This window comes from Gopherus evgoodei, chromosome 1, assembly GCF_007399415.2.
Source record: "Gopherus evgoodei ecotype Sinaloan lineage chromosome 1, rGopEvg1_v1.p, whole genome shotgun sequence".
Classification (NCBI taxonomy): Eukaryota; Metazoa; Chordata; order Testudines; family Testudinidae; genus Gopherus; species Gopherus evgoodei.
In genome coordinates, this window is record NC_044322.1 from 339,114,318 (window position 1) to 339,135,564 (window position 21,247).

Consider the following 21,247-nt stretch of genomic DNA (forward strand, 5'->3'; position numbering starts at 1 on the left):
CATTCTGAACCCCAGTCTGCGACACCACCACCCCCTGAGCAACCCTGTGTGCCGCACTTTGTCCTAACCTGGCTCTGTGATTAACTTCTCCTCCTTTGGGAATTCTGCACCACTGGGCATAGAATTTTGTATTTTCCCTCATAAAAAACATTTTGTTTAAGTATCAGAGGTGTAGCCGTGTTACTCTGGATCTGTAAAATCAGTGAAGAGTCTTGTGGCACCTTATAGACTAACAGACATATTGGAGCATGAGCTTTCGTGGATGAATACATGCATCCGACGAAGTGGGTATTCACCCACGAAAGCTCATGCTCCAATACGTCTGTTAAGTCTACAAGGTGCCACAGGACTCTTTGCTGGAGTTCAGCCTTTTGCCCACCTGAGGTTGCTGTGGTACTAGAGCAGCCGGCATGAACACAACTGATGCCACAGCAACCTCTGGTGGCAAAAGGCTGCACTGCAGCACTTCTTAGGTAAAATATTTTTTATGCAGGAAAATACAAAATTATGCTAGACAGATGAATTATGCGCCTCTGCAGATGTGCAGAATTACCCCAGGAGTAATGTATCAGAGGGGTAACCGTGTTAGTCTGGATCTGTAAAAGCAGCAAAGAATCCTGTGGCACCTTATAGACTAACAGACGTTTTGGAGCATGAGCTTTTGTGGGTGAATACCCGCTTTGTCAGATGCATCTGACGAAGTGGGTATTCACCCATGAAAGCTCATGCTCCAAAACGTCTGTTAGTCTATAAGGTGCCACAGGATTCCCAGGAGTAATGTGTACCTTCAGCTAAAGGAGACTACATTATACTCCTGAGTAGTCCCACTGATTTTCTTAGGACTTACTTGTGACTAAAAAGCTTCAGGATCTGGTCCTAAATTGTGTATAGTAGATTGATACATTTAAATAACCTACTCATTGACTTATAATCTGTACAGTGTATTTCTATATATACAATGTTTCACTTTATATAAAAAGATGTATTGGAAGTGGGAAAATTACAACTTTATATCAGATGAGTTGTGTTCTGATTGACTACGTAAAATGCCTTTCTTTTTACAGGTGTCCTTCAAATGATGCAGACTAGAATTAGTGCTCTACAAAGTACTGTTGACAGGTATGTCATTCATTATGCGATGAAACGTATCAATTCTGAACTTTTCCACTATATTACATTTCTAAAAAGTATTTCCTTTCTTAATAGAATAAGAGCGAAAATCATTGATCCATACAACAAAATAGTGTCTCGCACAGCACAGCTAGCAAAGCTTCAGGTAAATAACATTATAAATTTACCTTATTTTAACATTATTTTTCAAAATGATTATTTTGCTTCCGGATCTTTTAAACTGTTTGGGGGGGGGGGAAAGTTAAATCACTTACCATATGAAGAAAAACATCTTGGTAGAGACTTCAATTCCTCAATGAACTTAAATCCTTGTAATGCATTGGTGCAACTATTTATGGGTTAAAAGGGCAGTGCTTCATTTTGCAAGGCAAAATTCAGTTTCCTTACTGTGAAAAGTAGGAGAGCAAAGTTGGTAGTAATTAGATTAATGTAGTGGGGAAGACGGGGGACGGATGAGGGAGAATGAATCTTCTAGAGTCTGCTGACCTGCAAATGAAACCAACTATGCTTTTTTAGAAACAATATTTCCCCCCACAGAGCCAGTACCTCTTCCTTCCATGTTCTCTTAAACCCCATGTTATTCATTTAATTGATTCAAAAAATTGTTTCCTTTAGTCTCATCCCTGTTTTTCAGGAGTAATATAGAAAATATAACCTCTCCCATTCTCATCTTGCAGTTGCTGCCACTTTCTAATTCTGAGGCTCAGTGCTCAAGGAGTTGTAAAGACAATGAAAATAAGCAATCAGATTTGTTATGGAGATATGTTATAGTTAATATTAGGGCCGTCAAGCGATTAAAAAAAATTAATCACAATTAAACAATAATAGAAACCATTTATTTAAATATTTGTGGATGTTTTCTACATTTTCAAATATGTTGATTTCATTTACAACACATAATACAAATTGTACAGTACTCACTTTATATTTATTTCTGATTACAAATATTTGCACTGTAAAAAACAAAAGAGATAGTATTTTTCAATTCACCCAATACAAGTGCCATAGCACAATCTCTTTATCGTGAAGGTTGAACTTACAAATGTAGAATTACATACAAAAAAAAACTGCATTAAAAAATAAAACAATATAAAACTTCAGAGCCTACAAGTCCACTCAGTCCTACTTCTTGTTCAGCCAATCGATCAGACAAACAAGTTTGTTTATATTTTCAGGAGATAATGCTGCCCATGTCTAGTTCAAAATGTCACCTGAAAGTGAGAACAGACATGACGCTGTTATAGCTGGCGTTGCAAGATATTTACTTGCGAGATGTGCTAAAAGATTCATATATCCCTTCATGCTTCAACCACCATTCCAGAGGATAAGCGTTCATGCTGATGACAGGGAAAACAGTCCAAAGCACATGTTCATTTTTTTCATCTGAGTCAGATGCCACCAGCAGAAGATTGATTTTCTTTTTTGTGGTGGTTTTGGTTCTGTAGTTTTCACACTGGAGTGTTGCTCTTTTAAGACTTCTGATAGCATGTTCCACACCTCGTCCCTCTCAGATTTTGGAAGGCACTTCAGATTCTTAAACCTTGGGTTGAGTGCTGTAGCTATCTTTAGAAATCTCACATTGCTACCTTTTTTGTGTTTTGTTGAAGCAGCGAAAGTGTTCTTAAAATGAACACCATGTGCTGAATCATCATCTGAGACCGCTATCACATGAAATATATGGCAGTAAAATAGAGTCGGAGACATACAGTTCTCCTCCAAGGAGTTCAGTCACAAATGTAATTAACATATTATTTTTTAAACGAGCTTCATCAGCATGGAAGCATGTCCTTTAGAATGGTGGCCGAAGCATGAAGGGGCATATGAACGTTTTGCATATCTGGCACATAAATATCTTGCAATGCCAGCTACAAAAGTGTCATGCAAATGCCTGTTCTCACTTTCTGGTGACACCGTAAATAAGAAGTGGGCAGCATTGTCTCCCATAAATGTCAACAAACCTTTTTGTCTTAGCAGTTGGCTGAATGAGAATTAGGACTGAGTGAACTAGTAGGCTTTAAAGTTTTGCATTGTTTTGTTTTTGAGTGCAGTTATGTAACAAAAAAAATTTACATTTGTAAGTTGCACTTTCATTATAGAGATTGCACTACAGTACTTGTATGAAATGAATTGAAAAATACTATTTTTTATGTTTATCATTTTTACAGTACAAATATTTGTAATAAAAATAATGTGAATTGAGCAGTGTACACTTTGTATTCTGTGTTGTAATTGAAAACAAAATATATTTGAAAATGTAGAAAAACATCCAAAAATATTTAATAAATTTCACTTAGTATTCTATCATTTTACAATGCGAGTAAAACTGCAATTAATTGCAATTAATTTTTTTGAGTTAATCGTGTGAGTTAACTGTCATTAATTGACAGCCCTAGTTAATATATGTTGAAGGACAGCATAATAGGGTAGGTGGCTCATTTTAATGCTGAAGGTGTATCTGTTTAGATGGATGGTTCATATTAATTTGGGCTGAGGGTGGGTGCGGGTACAAGGGCAGAGTATAGGTTGTTTGGTCTCCTGTACCTCTATTTCCATATGTTTGATATCAAACTTTATGTCTTGGTATTGTTCTCTTGAGGTTATTTCTCACTTAATGCAAGCACAATTTAATGAAGAGTTTGGGGAATAATTTCTTTAATATAGGGATGGCCAAAGTGCAGCCAATTGTACTAAATGTGGCCCACACCATTATTTTCGTCTTTAACACATAAGTGAAACCTGCAAAGAATATAGATATTGGTGAAGAGAGAGGGACTGGAAGGAAACTCTTTTTAGTAGGCGTTAAATACCTTAACAATGGGTTTTTATAATAATGAAATACTGTACAGTAGAACTTGGAGAGAGGTGCTGCCGTGCAAATGCAGCTTATAGTTTGAAAACACAGAACCTTGAAAGGTAAATGAACTATTGTTAAATATTTGGGTTTCTATTCATGCACATTTACAGTAGTTTCAGTGCGTGAACTAGGAATGTATCTGTAAAGCTAGAGATTTACTTGTGTTATGGATGCTGTTATCCCCTTTGCTTTTTCTTGCTGTCCATTTATAGCTTTTTGTCATCTCTAATATTATTATGAACTGCACTTTCGAGTTTCAAATTGATAAGTGTCTGATTTTTAGCTATGCAATCAGCACTACACTTCAGGTTTCAATCCTTTTGGAATTGCAGCAGAACAACTTTGCTAAATCACAGAATGTTTAAGGGCTTGTTTTTACTACTGTTACTCGTATTAAGTAGTACTTTATTTTGCAAATAACCCCATTGATTTCTATGAGACTACTCGCAAAGTGAGGTATTACTCAGCATGCATAGGTTTGGATTCTGCTATCCTTAAGTGTTTTAAAGCAGTGGTTCTTAAACTATTGTACTGGTGACCCCTTTCACATAGCAAGCCTCTGAGTGTGACCTCCCCCTCTTATAAATTAAAAACACTTGTTTGTTTATTTATTTAACACTATTATAAATGCCAGAGGAAGAGTGGGGTTTGGGGTGTAGGCTGACAGCTCACGACCTCCTATGTAATAACCTTGCGACCCCCGAGGGGTCCCGACCCCCAGTTTGAGAACCCCTGTTTTAAAGTATAAAGACCTCTTTATAAACACTCCCTTCATGACATCATTGTCAAACTTTTAACCTCTCTGGTTTATTGCTGTGGTATACTTTGCCTTGCTCTGCCCCCACAATATCAGGGGCTTTAGTAGAATCACAAAGCATGCTTCCTCCTTTACATCATAAAATCCTCTTCTGAGCATGGTCTTAGTCTTACCTTTGGAGATCACAAGCTAAAGAGGGATTAACAGTTAAAATATGCAAGTGACGTACATGTAGCTTAGAAAGAAAATTGCGAAGAAAATGACCTACCTAACCAAACATTTCCACAACTCCTTTGAACAAGCACACGTTTATAAACTGCATGTAGTATGAATTTTACGTTTTATATAGAAAACAAGACAAAAAATAGAACCATTTCTGTACTTAGATGTGAGTAATACAAAATATTCACAAATAGATACCCCCCCCCCAGTAAAGAACACACAAACTAAATATATTTGTTCTAAAGACAAGAAGGTGGTGGACACACTAAAACTGAGAACGTGGCAGAACACTTAAAAAAAATCAGATATTCTGATTGCTCATAGGGCTGTATCTTGCACTGGAACAGCTACAGGCAAATCTCTGGTTACTGAGGAAGGTCTTAGTTAAAAAATATGAAAGTATTTAGTATTTAAGTACTAACTTGAGAGGTTAGAAAATAAGAGGTTCTTGGATTTTTTTTTTTTTTTTTTTAATCCTTAACCACAGCAGCTAATGCCTCTCAATTAGTATGTTGATACAGGAGCAGTTCCAGGAAGACAGAACATTTTTTTGCTTTCAGTTGAACTAGTCAGTCCAAATATTTAGAGACCTCAATATCTTATATCGGGGTAGGCAACCTATGGCACGGGTGCCGAAGGTGGCACACGAGCTGATTTTCAGTAGCCCTCATGCTGCCCGAGTCGTGGCCACCAGTCTGAGGGGCTCTGCATTTTAATTTAATTTTAATGAAGCTTCTTAAACATTATAAAAACCTTATTTACTTTACATACAACAATAGTTTAGTTATGTATTATAGACTTATAGAAAGAGACCTTCTAAAATGTTAAAATGTATTACTGGCACGCGAAACTTTAAATTAGAGTGAATAAATGAAGACTTGGCACACCTCTTCTGAAAGGTTACCGACCCCTGTCTTATATATTATTTGAACATGGTCTATCAGATGTTCTTTACGTGTGAAGTACTTGTTCTGCTTTTAAATTTCAGCATATAAATATAATATAATCCATAGAAAAATAGAATATAGCAATTCATTTATTTGTACTCAAACCAATGAACTACATAGCTGTTAAATAAGATTTTTCTTCACAGAAATACCCAAATATATAATCTAGTGGAACTCCCAAATTAATCAATGTAAAAGGAATAAATACCTTTTTAAATATTAACCGTTATTAACTTGGGTAAAACAAAACACTGTCAAAGGAAAGGTATAGGATAAATCAGTGTAAAATTGCTTTTGTAAAATTGTACATTGTAGCTGCAATGTCTACATATTTGTCATTCTTAAGAATTTTTTTCTCTGACCTAAAATTTGGCATAAATTATCATAATAGGGATAATATTTTATCAAAATTAGGAGAACCATTATTGTAGGAGGTTTATTTTCAGCCTACTCCAAAACTAACACTTTTTTTTTTACTTTTTTTTTTTTTTTGCTCTTATATCTAAATATAATTTTTTCCATTACTTATTTTTTCAGTCTGATAACTCATTGTGGGGATCAATTGCTATACCTGTGTGTGTGTGTGTGAGAGTGAGAAATAGAGTGAGAAATAATCAATAATAAGTAAGGCTGCGAGTCTGTCACGGATTCTGTGACTTCCCGTGACCTCTGCAGTAGCTGATCCTGGCTCAGGGATTGCCCAAGCCATGCAGCCCCTGGCCAGCAGCAGCAGTTTGGGTGTGTGCAAGGAGGCACAGGGCTACAGACAGGGGATTGGAGATGTATGGAGGTGCTTACCTGGGCTGGGGGGCTCCCTGGCCCCTACTGGCATGGCCCTGCAGCTCCTAGGCGGTGGAGGGGCCAGTGGGGTGGGGTGTCTTTGTGCTGCCCTTGACCACAGGATCTGCCACCGTAGCTCCCATTGGCTGTGGTTCCCGGCCAGTGGGAACTGTGGCAGCCAGTGCTTGTGGCAGGAGCAGCAGGGCCCCTTCCCTGACCCCTCTGCTGCCTAGGAGCTTCAGGGATGCGGAGCCAGGTAGGAAGCCCCTGCCAGCCATGCCAAACCCCCCCTCCCCCAGCACCAGTGGGGTCCTGGGCCACTTCCCCAAGCACCTGCAGCACCCCTGGACCTTCCCACCTCCCCCATCGAGCACCCTCAGCCCCCCACCCAAGTTTTAGTCTTGGTGGGTATTTTTAGTAAAAGTCATGGACAAGTTACAGGTCTGTGAATTTTTGTTTACTGCCCATGACCTGTCCATGACTTCTACTAAAAATACCCATCACTAAAATGTAGTCTTAATAAGTTAATAAAAATGAAATAGGCTTTTAGTACGCAGTATAAGCAATCTTCTAAAGATTGTTGTTTCCTGTTCTTAGAGTTCACATCTGGCTGAATTTTTCTGTGAATATTCCATTTTAGTTAAGTCAAAAAGCAAGATATTGGCACTATACTGTACTTTTGAAGCACATTATAGTCTACAAAGCTGCTGTTTCATTTCTGTTGCTGAAATTTAGTTCATAGACTGTAAAAGATAGAAATATATGTGGATTAATATTTTTCTAATTCAAGAAGCAAATTAATTGAATTACAAACATTTAGTAAGTTACAGTAGTATGATCCCCACATGACTTCCATTATCATTAATGGGAGTCATGTGGGGAAGTCCTCTGGCAACACTGAAAAAAAATTACTCTTCAAGAAGTTTATTGCCAAAAGAAATGAGGTTTACTGTGTTTTCAGTCGTCTGGATTCAGTGGAGCATCCCTTCGATTTTTTCCTGTTGTGTCTACTTGTTGAAGGATACTAAACTGAAAATACCTTTTCTTTTGTCACTTTGTGCTAGCATCCAGAGGGGAAGTGACTAACAAGCAATACTTTGGATTTTCTCTTACATGATACATTCATTTGTGTGGGTGTGTGTATCTATGTATACGTACTTGCATGTTTGATTTCCAAAGAAATTAAATAAACTTCAGTTTACGAAACATTATGTACTCTGCAATGTTATCAGATAAATATTTAATAAGTTAAGTAATTAATACTTTTAACTTAATTTCATCTTGACTTCCTTAAATTAAATGACTCAAAAGATCCTCTTGGGCAAGAGATATATATTCCAGAACCACTCCACCTTCTGTCATCTTCACAAACCTCTTATGTGTCTCCATTATTCACAATTTTGTCATCATACTTGTTTCTGATGTCTGCAAATCTGACAGTTTTCACTGCCACAACCTTGTAGTTTTTCATTGCATGGATTCCATTTCTGATGAAATCTACACCGTTTCTTTGTCTTTTCTTTCATTGAATCTCTAAAGTCCTATATCTTAAGATTTCTGCCCAGAATGTTGCGTGTACGATGTGCCGTGACGACATCAACCTAATCCTATGTGAACTGACCTGGATCCTCAAGATCTAGTTTATAATTGCTCTCCTTTTTTTTTTTTTTTAAAAAAACCTTCCATGTTCCTTTTTACTTTTATTTTTAGTACTACCTCCGATCTGTTGTTTCATGCAATCTCGCCACTGTTGGTGCGAAAACCTTCCCCTCTGAGTCTCATGCCATCTGGAAGAACCTTCCTGGATCTCTCCATTTCATTTAAAAACTTGTCTGAAAATAGACTCATAGACTCGTAGGTCAGAAGGGACCAATATGATCATCTAGTCTGACCTCCTGCACAAGGCAGGCCACAGAACTCTACCTGTCCACTTTTATAACAACCCCTAACCCAGGACTGAGTTATTGAAATCCTCAAAATTGGTTTGAAGACCTCAAGCTGCAGAGAATCCACCAGCAAGCGACCCATGCCCCATGCTGCAGGGGAAGGCGAAAAACCTCCAGGGCCCTGCCAATCCGCCCTGGAGGAAAATTCCTTCCCGACCCCAAATATGGCGATCAGCTAAACCCTGAGCATGTGGGCAAGACTCACCAGCCAGCACCCAAGAAGGAATTCTCCGCAGTAACTCAGTTCCCATCCCATCCAGCATCTCCCCACAGACCATTGAGCAGACTTATCTGGTGATAATCCAAGATCGAGTGCCCAAATTAAACTATCCTATCATAACATCCCCTCCATATACTTATCAAGCTTAGTCTTAAAGCCAGATAAGTCTTTTGCCCCCACTACTTCCCTCGGAAGGCTGTTCCAGAACTTCACTCACCTAATGGTTAGAAACCTTCGTCTAATTTCAAGTCTAAACTTCCTAATATCCAGTTTGTACCCATTCGTCCTTGTGCCTACATTAGTACTAAACTTAAATAATTCCTCTCCCTCCCTAACGTTAACCCCCCTGATATATTTATATAGAGCAAGCATATCCCCCTGCAGTCTTCTTTTGGCCAGGCTAAACAAGCCAAGCTCTTTGAGTCTCCTTTCATAAGGCAGGTTTTCCATTCCTCGGATCATCCTAGTAGCCCGTCTCTGGACATGTTTCAGTTTGAATTCATCCTTCTTGAACATGGGACACCAGAACTGCACACAATATTCCAGATGGGGTCTCACCAGCGCCTTATATAATGGTACTAACACCTCCTTATCCTTGCTGGAAATACCTCGCCTGATGCATCCTAAAATCGCATTTGCTTTTTTAACAGCCGTATCACATTGGCGGCTCATAGTCATCCTGCTATCAACCAATACCCAAGGTCCTTCTCCTCCTCTGTCGCTTCCAACTGATGCGTCCCCAACGTATATCTAAAATTCTTATTATTAATCCCTAAGTGCATGACCTTGCACTTTTCACTATTGTATTTCATCCTATTACTATTACTCCAGTTTACAAGGTGGTCCAGATCTTCCTGAATAGTATCCCTGTCCTTCTCCGTGTTAGCAATACCCCCCAGCTTTGTGTCATCCGCAAACTTTATTAGCACATTCCCGCTCTTTGTGCCAAAGTCAGTAATAAAAAGGTTAAATAAGATCGGTCCCAAAACCGATCCTTGAGGGACTCCACTAGTAACCTCCTTCCAGCCTGGCAGTTCACCCTTCAATACGACCCGCTGGAGTCTCCCCTTTAACCAGTTCCTTATCCACCTTACAACTTTCATATTCATCCCCATCTTTTCCAATTTAACTAACAGTTCCCCATGTGGAACTGTGTCAAACGCCATAGATCTCTTGTGGCTTGGATGTACCTCTTAATGTCTTTCTCCTTCTGCTTTTTATACCTAGAAGAGGAAAACCTGGCTCAAGATTTATCTGAGAACAGTCAATTAAAAAGCCAGGAACCTATTATAAGTGCCTCAGAAGTCAACAGTATTGTGTCCTAGATCAATGTTAACAAAGGCAAAGCAAAAACATATGCAATTGTGTTTTCTGAATAAGATATACTTGGATCTTACTTTGTGCCTTCCAGCCAATCTCAAAACACTTTACAAGATTATGAATTAAGTTGACTTAATTGACTGAACAAAGGTTTTCATAGATTCTAAGGCCAGAAGGGACAATTATAATCATCTAATCTGACGTGCTTTATAACACAAGCCATAGAATTTCCCCAAAATAATTCCTAGAGCATATCTTTTAGAAATCATCCAAACTTGATTTTAAAATTGTCAGTGCTGGAGAATCCGCCATGATCTTTGGTAAATGGTTTCAGTTGTTAATTACTCTCCCCATTACAACTTTATGCCCTATTTCCGGTCTGAGTTTGAGAGTAACCATTCTAAAATTCTTTCCCAAAATAGAGTGTTGTAGATATTCGGAGAGTACATGATAATACATATATTGACTGTTTGGTCAGCCTTAAGGTTTATCATCTCCTGAGATAGAACAAAATAAAATCAATATTTGTTTTTTTGTTTTGCTTCTGGTCAAACTTTGATCAGCTGAACAAAAATCCCTTTTTACTGACATGGGTAAACTTTTCTGTGAAAGACATTATACAAAATAAAGCTAAATTGTCTTTATGTATAAGATGTGATGTAACTTTTCAAGTGTTAATATTTCATTTTTGCATAGCAAATAAAATCAGAGGCTTTTGAACAACATCATGTGCTGTAGCATTAATAGTTAAAATAGTGTGCACTGTTGTATAAAGTCATTGAGTACTTATGAACAAATTGTCATTATTTATCCGTGTCCATCTAACTAACCACTAGGTCTCTGATTCTGCAAATGCTTGCTTGTGTGTTTTGTATTTAACTACAAGCATATACTCGAGAGTTTCCAAGAGTGGGACCTGAAACGATACATGGCTAACATTGAATATTCACTTAAAGCCATAATTTCCACACAGGCAGCCTGTGACTTGCTGCGGAGAATAATACGCATCTTGTATCTAAGTAAGAGACTTCAAGGACAACTGCAAGGAGGAAGCAGAGAGATAACAAAAGCTGCCCAGAGTCTCAATGAACTTGGTGAGTCCTCTTAGTTATTTTAGTGGCATTTAAGTTTCTGCTCATGAGAACTGCAGTTTTAATTTTTGATAGTGTGTTTTTTTGTTTGTTTGTTTTTTAAAAGATGAAATTAAAGAATTGTCTATTTCCTGATCTGAATTAGAGACCAAGTTTACACTGCACTGTAAGCACTAGGTTAGTAGAACTCGAGTTAGCAAACTCTGTGTTTGTTAACTTAGGGATTGAGCATCTACACTCACTTGCAGCTCTAGGTTAGGAATTGTTGAACCCTGGGTCACAATCTTGGTGCCTACGTCTACACTGCATTATGCAGGCCCATGTCCAAATGTACATGTCACAGACTTCCTAACACCCTCCCAGCACGTGGCAGCTCTAACCCTTTGTTGATGGTGCAGTGTGGGAAAATTTGACTGTCCAAAGGACAAAGAAAGTTGGCACGTGGGATACTTTTGACAATTTCCCAGAGCACAAGTCCAGTGGGGCTGTGTCTACACTGCAAAGCAATAGAGCTTGAACCCTAGGTCCCAGCTTCAAACAGGCTTGAACCTTTCGCTCCCATAAGGTTCTAGGACCTGTGTCCGAGCCCTGGAGCATGATTTGTGTGTTGACAGGAGGAGTGTTAGGCTTGAGCCTGAGTTTGAACCCTGGGCTTATCTTGTAATGTAGACATACATTTTTCATGAGGTTTACCTCAATACAGTTGACTAATTACAAGAGAAATCCTCTGATAATGAGTTACATGTTGGGCACAGACTTACTTAGAGTAGCTAATTTCATATCAACCTGTGACTACATGGAATACCTGCAGAGAGGGAAGGTTATTTAGCAATAATGTTGGCTTTTCAGAGCCATTATTCCATTGGGTTTAGAGTATTTTGAATTAAATGTATTTTGTTTCTTTAAAAAAATTAGCCAAACCTGCAGATTTTCTGAAAGTCATTTTAATCTCTCAGATCTCAGTAATAGCTGGTGCATACAAAATCTTAGCAGCTGTTGTTATTTCTTCTTTGATTTAATGGTATTCAAATTCCATCTTCTAAAAATAAGATGTGGGAAGACTGAACAATTAAACATTCAGAATTATCCTAAGGTTTGTTGTGCATATTTGTCATTGCTGATCTTTTCATACTCTGTAATCAAAAATTATTAGATAATAATTGTCTTTTTATAATTAACATATGCTGTTATGCAAATGAAAGTCTATATTTATTTATTTGTTTGTTAGAACAATTGGATGAAAATGTTTAAGTATCAGCTATAATGTTCTAAGTTAGAACAGTGAAGAGTACAAACCCATTATCTTGCCAATGAATCTTTTGTTTCAACCAGGTCTTAAGCAAGTAGTGAGTGGGATTAATTTGAATGAAATAATTAGTTAAAATGAATGTATTAATTTGGCTTTCAAAAGATTTTTTTTTTTTTAATTTACAGTGGTTTATACCATCTGAGTATTAGCGCTATACTTTTTTTTAAGGCTCTCTGTATCACTCACTGTCTTTCTACACTATTTGAATTGATGCGCAAGAACCTTGTCAAAGGACTTTCAGAAATCTAATAAATACATTCACATAGGTGTCACTGTTCTCATATTTCATGTTGAAAACTACAATCTTTCCCTAATGCTTATGAAAGTCTATTAATAAGTTTTCTCTAAGTGTGGTACTTGAATTATGTGCCCTGGTTAAGTAATGAGTCTCACTTGCTACCAGACAGAGGGTGGAATCCTGGCACCATTGAAGTCAATGACAAAACTCCCCTTGACTTCAGCAGATCCAGGATTTCACTCCATGTGCTTGCTACAGTGAGTAGTTTCTGTGCACTATAGCATTTGCAGATCTGAGTCCTTAGATACTAAATATACCCATAGGCTTTTCTGACCATTTCTACGTTTTAGCATTTACAGAACATTGATTTTAATGTTTTTTTTTTGTTTGTTTGTTTTTTTACTGAATTCAAACTAACAACTGTACCACTGAATTTGTGACTGGATGTTTCCTTTTATGAAGGTTTTCAGCTGATCTTGATTTAAAGATCATTACTCAGTGGGAAGAAAAAATAACATCATAATCAGGGGTGGCTCTAGGCATTTCGCTGCCCTGAGCATGACAGGCAGGCTGCATTCGGTGGCTTGCCTGCGGGAGGTCCGCTAGTCCCGCGGCTTCGGCGGACCTCCCACAGCTGTGCCTGCGGGAGGTCCAGAAGCCGCGGAACCAGCGGACCCTCCGCAGGCACACGTGCGGGAGGTCCGCCGAAGCCGCGGGACCAGCAGACCTCCCGCAGGCAAGCTGCCGAAGGCACCCTGCCTGCCACCTCCGCGGCTTGCCGCCCCAAGTACGCGCTTGGCGTGCTGGGGCCTAGAGCCGCCCCTGATAATAATAAAAGCAAGTCCTAAATGTTAGGTGGAGATGATTTAAAAAAATTCCTACTTTATCAGAGGAAAACTAGACATTTTTTTTCTACTCTTTTAAGGGTTTTATTAAGGTGGTGGTATTCCACAGCACTTCAAGGCAGGAGATGTATAGTTTAACTATGGAGATGTCAGTAGCAACTGCATATTTAAAGTTGTAATGAGATTTTCATTTAACAGGTCTAAAATCTTTCACACTTCAATGACTAGATTTAGTCTCAAAATTTGGCACAATAAACGCTTTATAGGACGATATATATAGTGTGTCATTTTCTTTACCAGTTTGTGTGCACAGACTGAGTCTCTAGATATCTAAAAAATACTAAATTCCCTTGTAATATATATTTGCATGTAGAAATTGCTATATTGGATCAGGCAAGTGGCCCACAGCAGATAAGGGAGGTGTATTATTAAAAAAAAAAAAAAAAAGGCCAGAGTGGACAGCTATTAAATAACCTGCCAATGAATGTGGTGTTTATTTTTAATCCCATCAATTATTTTATTCCCTAATGCATAAGGATTAATCTCTCTCATTATTTTAAAAATATATGTAACTGATGTTCTCATTATCCATATTAATATCTAATCCTTTTTTGACTCTACTGAACTTTTGGGCTCTGTTATTTTATAATATTTGTCTCTCTCTTATATGAATACTGAATTTGTGTGTTTGATCCCATATGTATGTAATACTTATTCTCCCCAAGAGAGGGGAGAGGGTGACCTCACTTTATACACATTTGCTAGTTGGTCTGGATGAGCAAGTGGGGAACACATGCTGAACCCTCTAAAAAGATATATAGCAGGAGTTGCTCTCACCCACACTTAACCTGCTCTGGTTGGTTGGTTTTATTATTTAGTCTTCTGTTATGAAAGGGCTTTGACAAGCGCTTGCACAAGAGGTTGCGAAATGGTCATTGGGTGAAAGGCAAAGGATTGTCATCAATCAAAAACTGGGTAAGAGACAGAAGGCTACTGATAGGATTAAATGGTTAATTTCCAAAATAGTGAAAGGTTAACAACTGGATACCTCTACATTCTCAGCTAGGTCTGGAAGGCGGAGGGGGTAGCGCGTAGTGGGGTAATAATTTAGATTATAGTTACTTAAATTAGTCAGGACCAGAGAGGACTGTGAGAAACTTCAGAGATCTAACCAAGCTAGGTGAATGGTTGGTGTGATGGCTGACAAAATTCAGAGTTAGTTCTATAAGAAAATTAACTGCTTTTCCACTTTTGTGCTTGTAGAATATTAATCATAATTCTTTTTTTGTGGTCCATATGTTCCCTATCTTCGCAAAAACACAGGAAGTAGAACATAAACTAATTTACAAACTCTTCAGCTCTTTTAGAGCTACAAAACCTTTGAATTCTCTCTTGACTGAGGTGCCAACCGCTGTCTCAGAGCAAGGGTCTGCTCTCTGTGCAGCTGATCAGATATGTGAATGTTTTGCAGAAGAGAGCATTCTTTCTTTCCATACAGCCCCTCTGTGGCTTTTTCTAGGATTTTCCTTCCCACAGCACACGAGATGTCTTAGTACTGATACTTAAGAAGTCCTGAGCTAAGGGTACACCATGGACCCAAAACCAAGAGGCTATTACAGATGTTATTTGATTCAGCAATGTTTTCCTGTTTAGAACAGGAAACCAATGCAAAAGAGATAATGGAGGATAAAAGGAAAATGAAGTGTTTTTAATCAGTTCATATTTAAGAATAATTTCTGTACAGGATGTGGAGTCCTGATCTTCTATTCCATGCTTATTTTATATCTCTGGGTCAGCATGGCTTTGTTCAGTCTTAACAATTTATCATCACGGTATTTGAACAAGTCTTATTACAAAGCTTTGAAAAGGAAAGCCTCCCTGCTTCTAGCTGGACAGGATTTACTACCATGGACTAGGGAAGTGCATGGGAAAAATATCAATGTCCTAGTGCGGGGGTAGGCAACCTATGGCATGCATGCCGAAGGTGGCATATGAGCTGATTTTCAGTGGCACTCACACTGGCTGGGTCCTGGCCACCAGTCCGGGGTGCTCTGCTTTTTAATTTAATTTTAAATGAAGCTTCTTAAACATTTAAAAAACCTTATTTACTTTACATACCACAATAGTTTAGTTATATATTATAGACATATAGAAAGAGACCTTCTAAAAATGTCAAAATGTATTACTGGCATGTGAAACCTTAAATTAGAGCGAATAAATGAAGACTCGGCGCACCACTTCTGAAAGGTTGCCGACCCCTGTCCTAGTGAATGAAGTTCCCAACTGTAGTTGTATAAGCAGTGTGGACAGCTACTCCTACAAAACCAGGCCCTGTGACAACTTCTAGCTGTGATTCAATGCAGAAGAAAATAAAAAGACATGTACGCTAAATAAATTCTCTAAGAGGATCAATTGCTTTACTGGGACTAAACAGACAACTTTGAAATTAGAAATTTTTGAAGATATGCAGAGTCAGTAGAGCACAAAATACTTCTTGTTACTGAGGGAATAAAAATAAAAAATAAAAAGAATTTACCAAAGCAATAGTATTATCATTGGATAAGAAAACCTTCCTGTGCATGAACAGAAAAGCTCAGTGATGTATAGGTTGTTCCAGTTTTTAAATTAAACTGCTTGATGTTAAATTTACTGCAGGGAAGTTGAGTCTCTGGGAGCCATGGCTAATGACATGCTGGAGTCTTTGACTATTGTGATTAGAAAATTAAATTGAAAAGGCACAGACCTTTCCTTATCGCTCTTGCAGATAAAATCATAGATAAAGAAACTCCTGAAAGACCTTCTGCTTTAGTTCACCTCTCTGACCCAAGTACTTTTTGTTTCAAGCTCTCATTATGTGATTAACATTCAAATTAACTCCAGAACAGGTCGCCATGTTGCTTCCATTTTGCAAAAATTTAATGCCCACAAACTACGTCAAAAGTAATTAGGCTAAACAACATTAATTTGAGGGAAGGGTAACATTGGACAGCTGAAATCAAATGCCATATTTCTAAATTGCTTTGACCTGCTTGCAGGTAAGTTGTTTTTTTTGTTTTTTTGTGTTTTTTTTTTTTTTTCCCCAGTTCTCAGGCAGCTGACTCCACTGGTATTTGAAAGAATACCAAATTACTTTGCAAAATCTAAATCTTTTTGGGGAAGGTGATGAATAATGTTTTGTTTGTCCATACACAAAGTACTGCTCATCAGTATTCAAGTAACACATGAATAATGAAGACCTAAATTGTTGTATTAGGTATATATAGCAACTTAATTTATCATTGAGCTTTCGTACTTAGGTCTAGTCTACACGAAGACATTAGGTCGATATAAGTACATCACTCAGGGTTGTGAAAAATCCATACCCCTGAATGACGCAGTTAAACTGACCTGACCCCTGGTGTAGACCACATTAGGTTGATGGGAGAATTCACCCATTGACCCAAGCTTCTGCCTTTTGGGGAGGTGGATTATGTATGCCTCTGGGAGAACCCCTCCTGTCGGCGTAGGTAGTGTCTTCATTGAAGCACTACAGTGGCACAGCTGCAGTAGTATTTTAAGTGTAAACAAGCCTTCAGTTGGTATACTTAGCTCCCACTTCTGGCTCTGGCCTCCAGCCTCTGACTCTTACTTCCATTTCCATGCTTTGGATGCTTGCTCCGGCCACTAGGTAAGACTGCCCACAACTCCATCCCTAAAAGATTGTGATATCTGCTTTTCACAGGATTAAGCTTTTGGTTCTCATAGATGCTCTGAGATGCTTTGAGTGTTTGCTAAAATCCAGTGTATTCAATAGAGTTTTTTATTCCCAAATATGAAGACTTCATCAGAGAGCTGTATTATGTCAAATTTTAAGACATGATTTAATAGTCTGGTTTTTTTACTCTAAAAGAATTGAATCTTAATGGTTATATTGTTGGGATGCCTTAATGTCCAATTTGCAGAACATGTCAGAAGTTAATATTTTATTACAGTGGATTTAAAAGAGCATTCAATGTATCATGCACAGTATATTTAGTAGTTGCCCTATGGTTGTAAATCCAATGAAGACTACTATTGTGTATTTTCCCAGTTTTTGTGGGGAGAAGGGATTCTTAGTTCCCTCCTGCCCCCTCTCTTCTCCTATTGTTCCCTGCCTTATTGAAAAACTCTGGCTCTGTATTCTCTATGCTGCCTCCCATCTGAAATAGTTTTTTAAAAAATAAACAGGTTGTCTTCAGAGCAGGAGTTGTAATTCTTTGTCTGGTTCAGTGGCATCAGGCTTATAGCTTCCAAAAGTTAATCAACATATTAGGTTTCTTAAAGGCTAAGACAAAAACAAACATACAAGCAAAACCTTTACAATTCAAAGTAGGTTTTGTCTGTCCACTAGCCAAATTCCAGTGTCCCACTGCCCAAGGGCACACAATTGTTCCCTGCCTTATTGAAAAACTCTGACTCTGCATCCTCTGTGCTGCCTCCTTCTCTGGCCCCAGATGCTGCTACTTCATTTTAATTTATTTGTATTACCATATAGTAACTAGCAGCCCTAGTCATGGACTAAGACCTCATTGTACTAGATGCTGTACAAATCGAACAAAATCTGGAGCTTCAGAAATCACAACACTGATTCATGTGTGACGATAATGAAGATTTCAGGAAGGAAATGGTAGCAGAAATGAGCAGACAAATACTAGAAGAGAAGAGGGAGGAAATGGTATGTAAAGAGATGTCTTCAAGCTGTGGTGAGATGGGTGAGACCAGTAGTGGAGAGCTTCACTGCTACTGCAGTCACAGCTTATGCTGGGTTGCATTTAAACTTTGTTTTGTGCTATCTGTGATATCAGACTCTAGTAGTGCTTGTATCTTCAGGACCTTCCATCCCTATGGGAAAGTATGATCACATATCCACTTGCTTCCTGACAGCACACTTTAGTGACTGTAGTAATAGCTTAGATGTACTTCAGCAGTGGTTCCAGTGATGTGTGGCCTTCAAAATGAAGGAGAAAACTGGGGCATTGTAGGCAACTGAAACAGAGGAGTTGTGAATGTTGCAGTAGAAATGAGGAGCAGAGAAAGTGGTGGAAATAAGGGACATGGAGAAGAAATTCACAATATTAAATGAGAAAGCAATATTATTCAAATAGCTTAATTTCAGGGGAACAGTTTTTATGAGTTTCTTTTGGCTACTGATCACACATAGTGATTGTAATTGAATATATAGCTAAAGAAATTCAGAAGTAAAACTTCTGTCTTTATAATTATCAAATTCCCCTCTCGCTGGTTTTTTTTATTTTTTAAAAGAATCCTTATCTGACAGACAAAAATGATATAAAACCCTTGTTTCTGCTAATGAATGCCTAGTCTCTATGTGGAGGATTATTGTATCTCAGATGACATATGAGATTGGCTCTTATTATAATTTCATCCAGTGATTTTTCTAAAACAATGTTTGAGTTTGTGTTTCTATGCTTGGCAGCCGGACAATCATATTCACACTGGAGAGTGTCAAAGGATTTGAAAGAACCATTAATATAAATATCCCCAAGGTGCAGATGCCATGATTAACCAGATAGAAGACAAATAGTACTTCAATTACTAGACTCTTCAAAGTGGCTTTGAGCCAGAATGGTGGTTCTGGGATCTAACTAGGGATCTCTGTGAATGATTTTTGAGTCCATTGGCAAAATATTTTGCAACTAGATAGCCACAGTGATTTTATAAATCTTTATCATTATGGATATAAGATGAAGAGTTGGGTCTCAATTTTAGTCCAAGAATGGAAGATTTATCTTTTGTCAAGAGCTAAAGGCACTGTACAAGTTCTAAAGTGTCAATTTTAAATCCAGAGCTTTCTAAGTCAGTTCGGGTAAAACAGACCTACATGTGACAAAGGAGAGAGAAGGATTTAAGGCTATAGCTCTGTGCAGGGAGAGAGGAGGCAGGAAAAGGAAGAAAAGGAAAGGGATTATGCCCAGATTGTAAATGGAGGTTAATAGTAAACCTTTACAAATCGTTTTTAAAGAATCTTTTTTAATTTTGTAAGTTACCAATAAACTGTAACAAACAAGATCAGTAGGGAAAAGTCTAAAAATCCCTCAGAACTCTTAATTTTCAAATAACTAAACAGAAACCTTTATCTACTGAAAGACAGGAGTGGGTGACTGTGTGTGTTGGGGAGGACAGGCAGTTAGATGATTGTACTTGGAATAATAGATGAAAATGTGGACACTAGCCTGGACAATGTTGCGTTTTATAATTAGGGCCCTACCAAATTTCCGTCAGTGAAAAACAAGTCACGGACGGTGAAATCTGATCTTCCCTGTGAAATGTGGCTATTATAAGGGAAGCCTAACGTATGCTGGACTCCAGCTGCTAGTCCTGGCTGGGCTGGGGAGGGATGAGACTTCCTTTTCCCCTGCAGTTGCCCCTCCTGTGCCGAGTCAGACCCATCTCCAGAAACGTCCCCTGGCCGCAGGAGGCTCCATGGCTGCTGGCTGGGAACCCAGCTCTGAAGGCAGTGCAACAGTGAGCTCTCTTCCTAGAGCAAAAACATAACCTGTAACTGTAAATTGGACAAGATTATTCATTCATTTGGCAAGTCTCCACTTATGATGTTGCACATCAGAGCCATGACACTGCATTACATGGAATTATGTGGATTATAGAAGACTTTGTGGAACTTGGAAGGGAGCTGAAGAGGAGGAAAATTCAAATGCTGTTCTTTGAGATCCACAATATCTTCCAATACACAAGTGAGAGAAGGCAGAAAGTACTAGAGGTGAACTGTTGGCTGCATGATTGCTATGAAGCTGAAGGTTTTGGTTCCATGGAACATTGGGTCAGATTCTAGCGAGAGAGGGGACTGTGCAAATGGGACAGCTTGCATCTCACAAGCAGGGGACTATTCTTAATTGGAGACTGGCTGGAACAGTCAGGAGAGCACAAAGGAGGCAAATGCAATATAAACAAACTTAGTACATGGTGAACAAATTGAACTGATGTGACAAAAAATATGGAGAGAAGAAATTTTTCATTTGCTAATGCACCAATGCTAGGTGTCTGGCTTACAGCTTTGAGGAACTGGAAAGTCTAATTGATGAGAAGAAATGTGATATTATTGACATTACTGAAATTTGATTTTCTAACACAAAAGGTATTTCATCCAACATGAGGAAACTCACATTTTGGACCTCATGAGAAAGATCACTGAATTGGACGTTGGTGTTTGCCTAAGGTCCAGTGATCAGTATGGGCAAACAAAGTACAGTGCCAATCAACAATGTATATACTTGGTGTTTAAAAAGGGCTAAATTATCAAAGCTGAGGAAAATTATGGAAAAAAATTGGGAGATGTGAAGGGATGAACTAGGCCTGGAGGCCTCAGGGTCCTATGATAGCCAGTCCAAGAGAGGAGCAGAAGAAAAGTCCTCCTACTAGGGAAGCAACCAAAGAGGGAAGCTACAGAGGGCAGCCAATCAGAGCTCAACATGCTCACATAAAAGGAGCTTCAGGGCCAGAGTCAGTCAGTTGTTGCCTGGAGCTGGAAGAGAGAGAACTGTGTTCCTGGCTGGCTGAAAGAGCAGCAGGACCATGGACAGCTCAGTTCTG

General features: G+C 38.5%; 1 protein-coding gene across 3 annotated transcripts in view; it reads left to right on the forward strand.

Moving 5' to 3' along the window:
* The window catches only part of COG5 (component of oligomeric golgi complex 5), a 346,421-nt gene that overhangs the window by 16,106 nt on the left and 309,068 nt on the right, over window positions 1-21,247 (forward strand). For all 3 annotated transcript variants that reach the window (XM_030549122.1, XM_030549260.1, XM_030549212.1), the window contains exons 4-6: window positions 1,065-1,119; window positions 1,207-1,276; window positions 11,151-11,271. In XM_030549122.1, coding sequence (XP_030404982.1) covers window positions 1,065-1,119; window positions 1,207-1,276; window positions 11,151-11,271 — 246 coding nt within the window. The remainder of the gene's footprint in view (window positions 1-1,064; window positions 1,120-1,206; window positions 1,277-11,150; window positions 11,272-21,247) is intronic.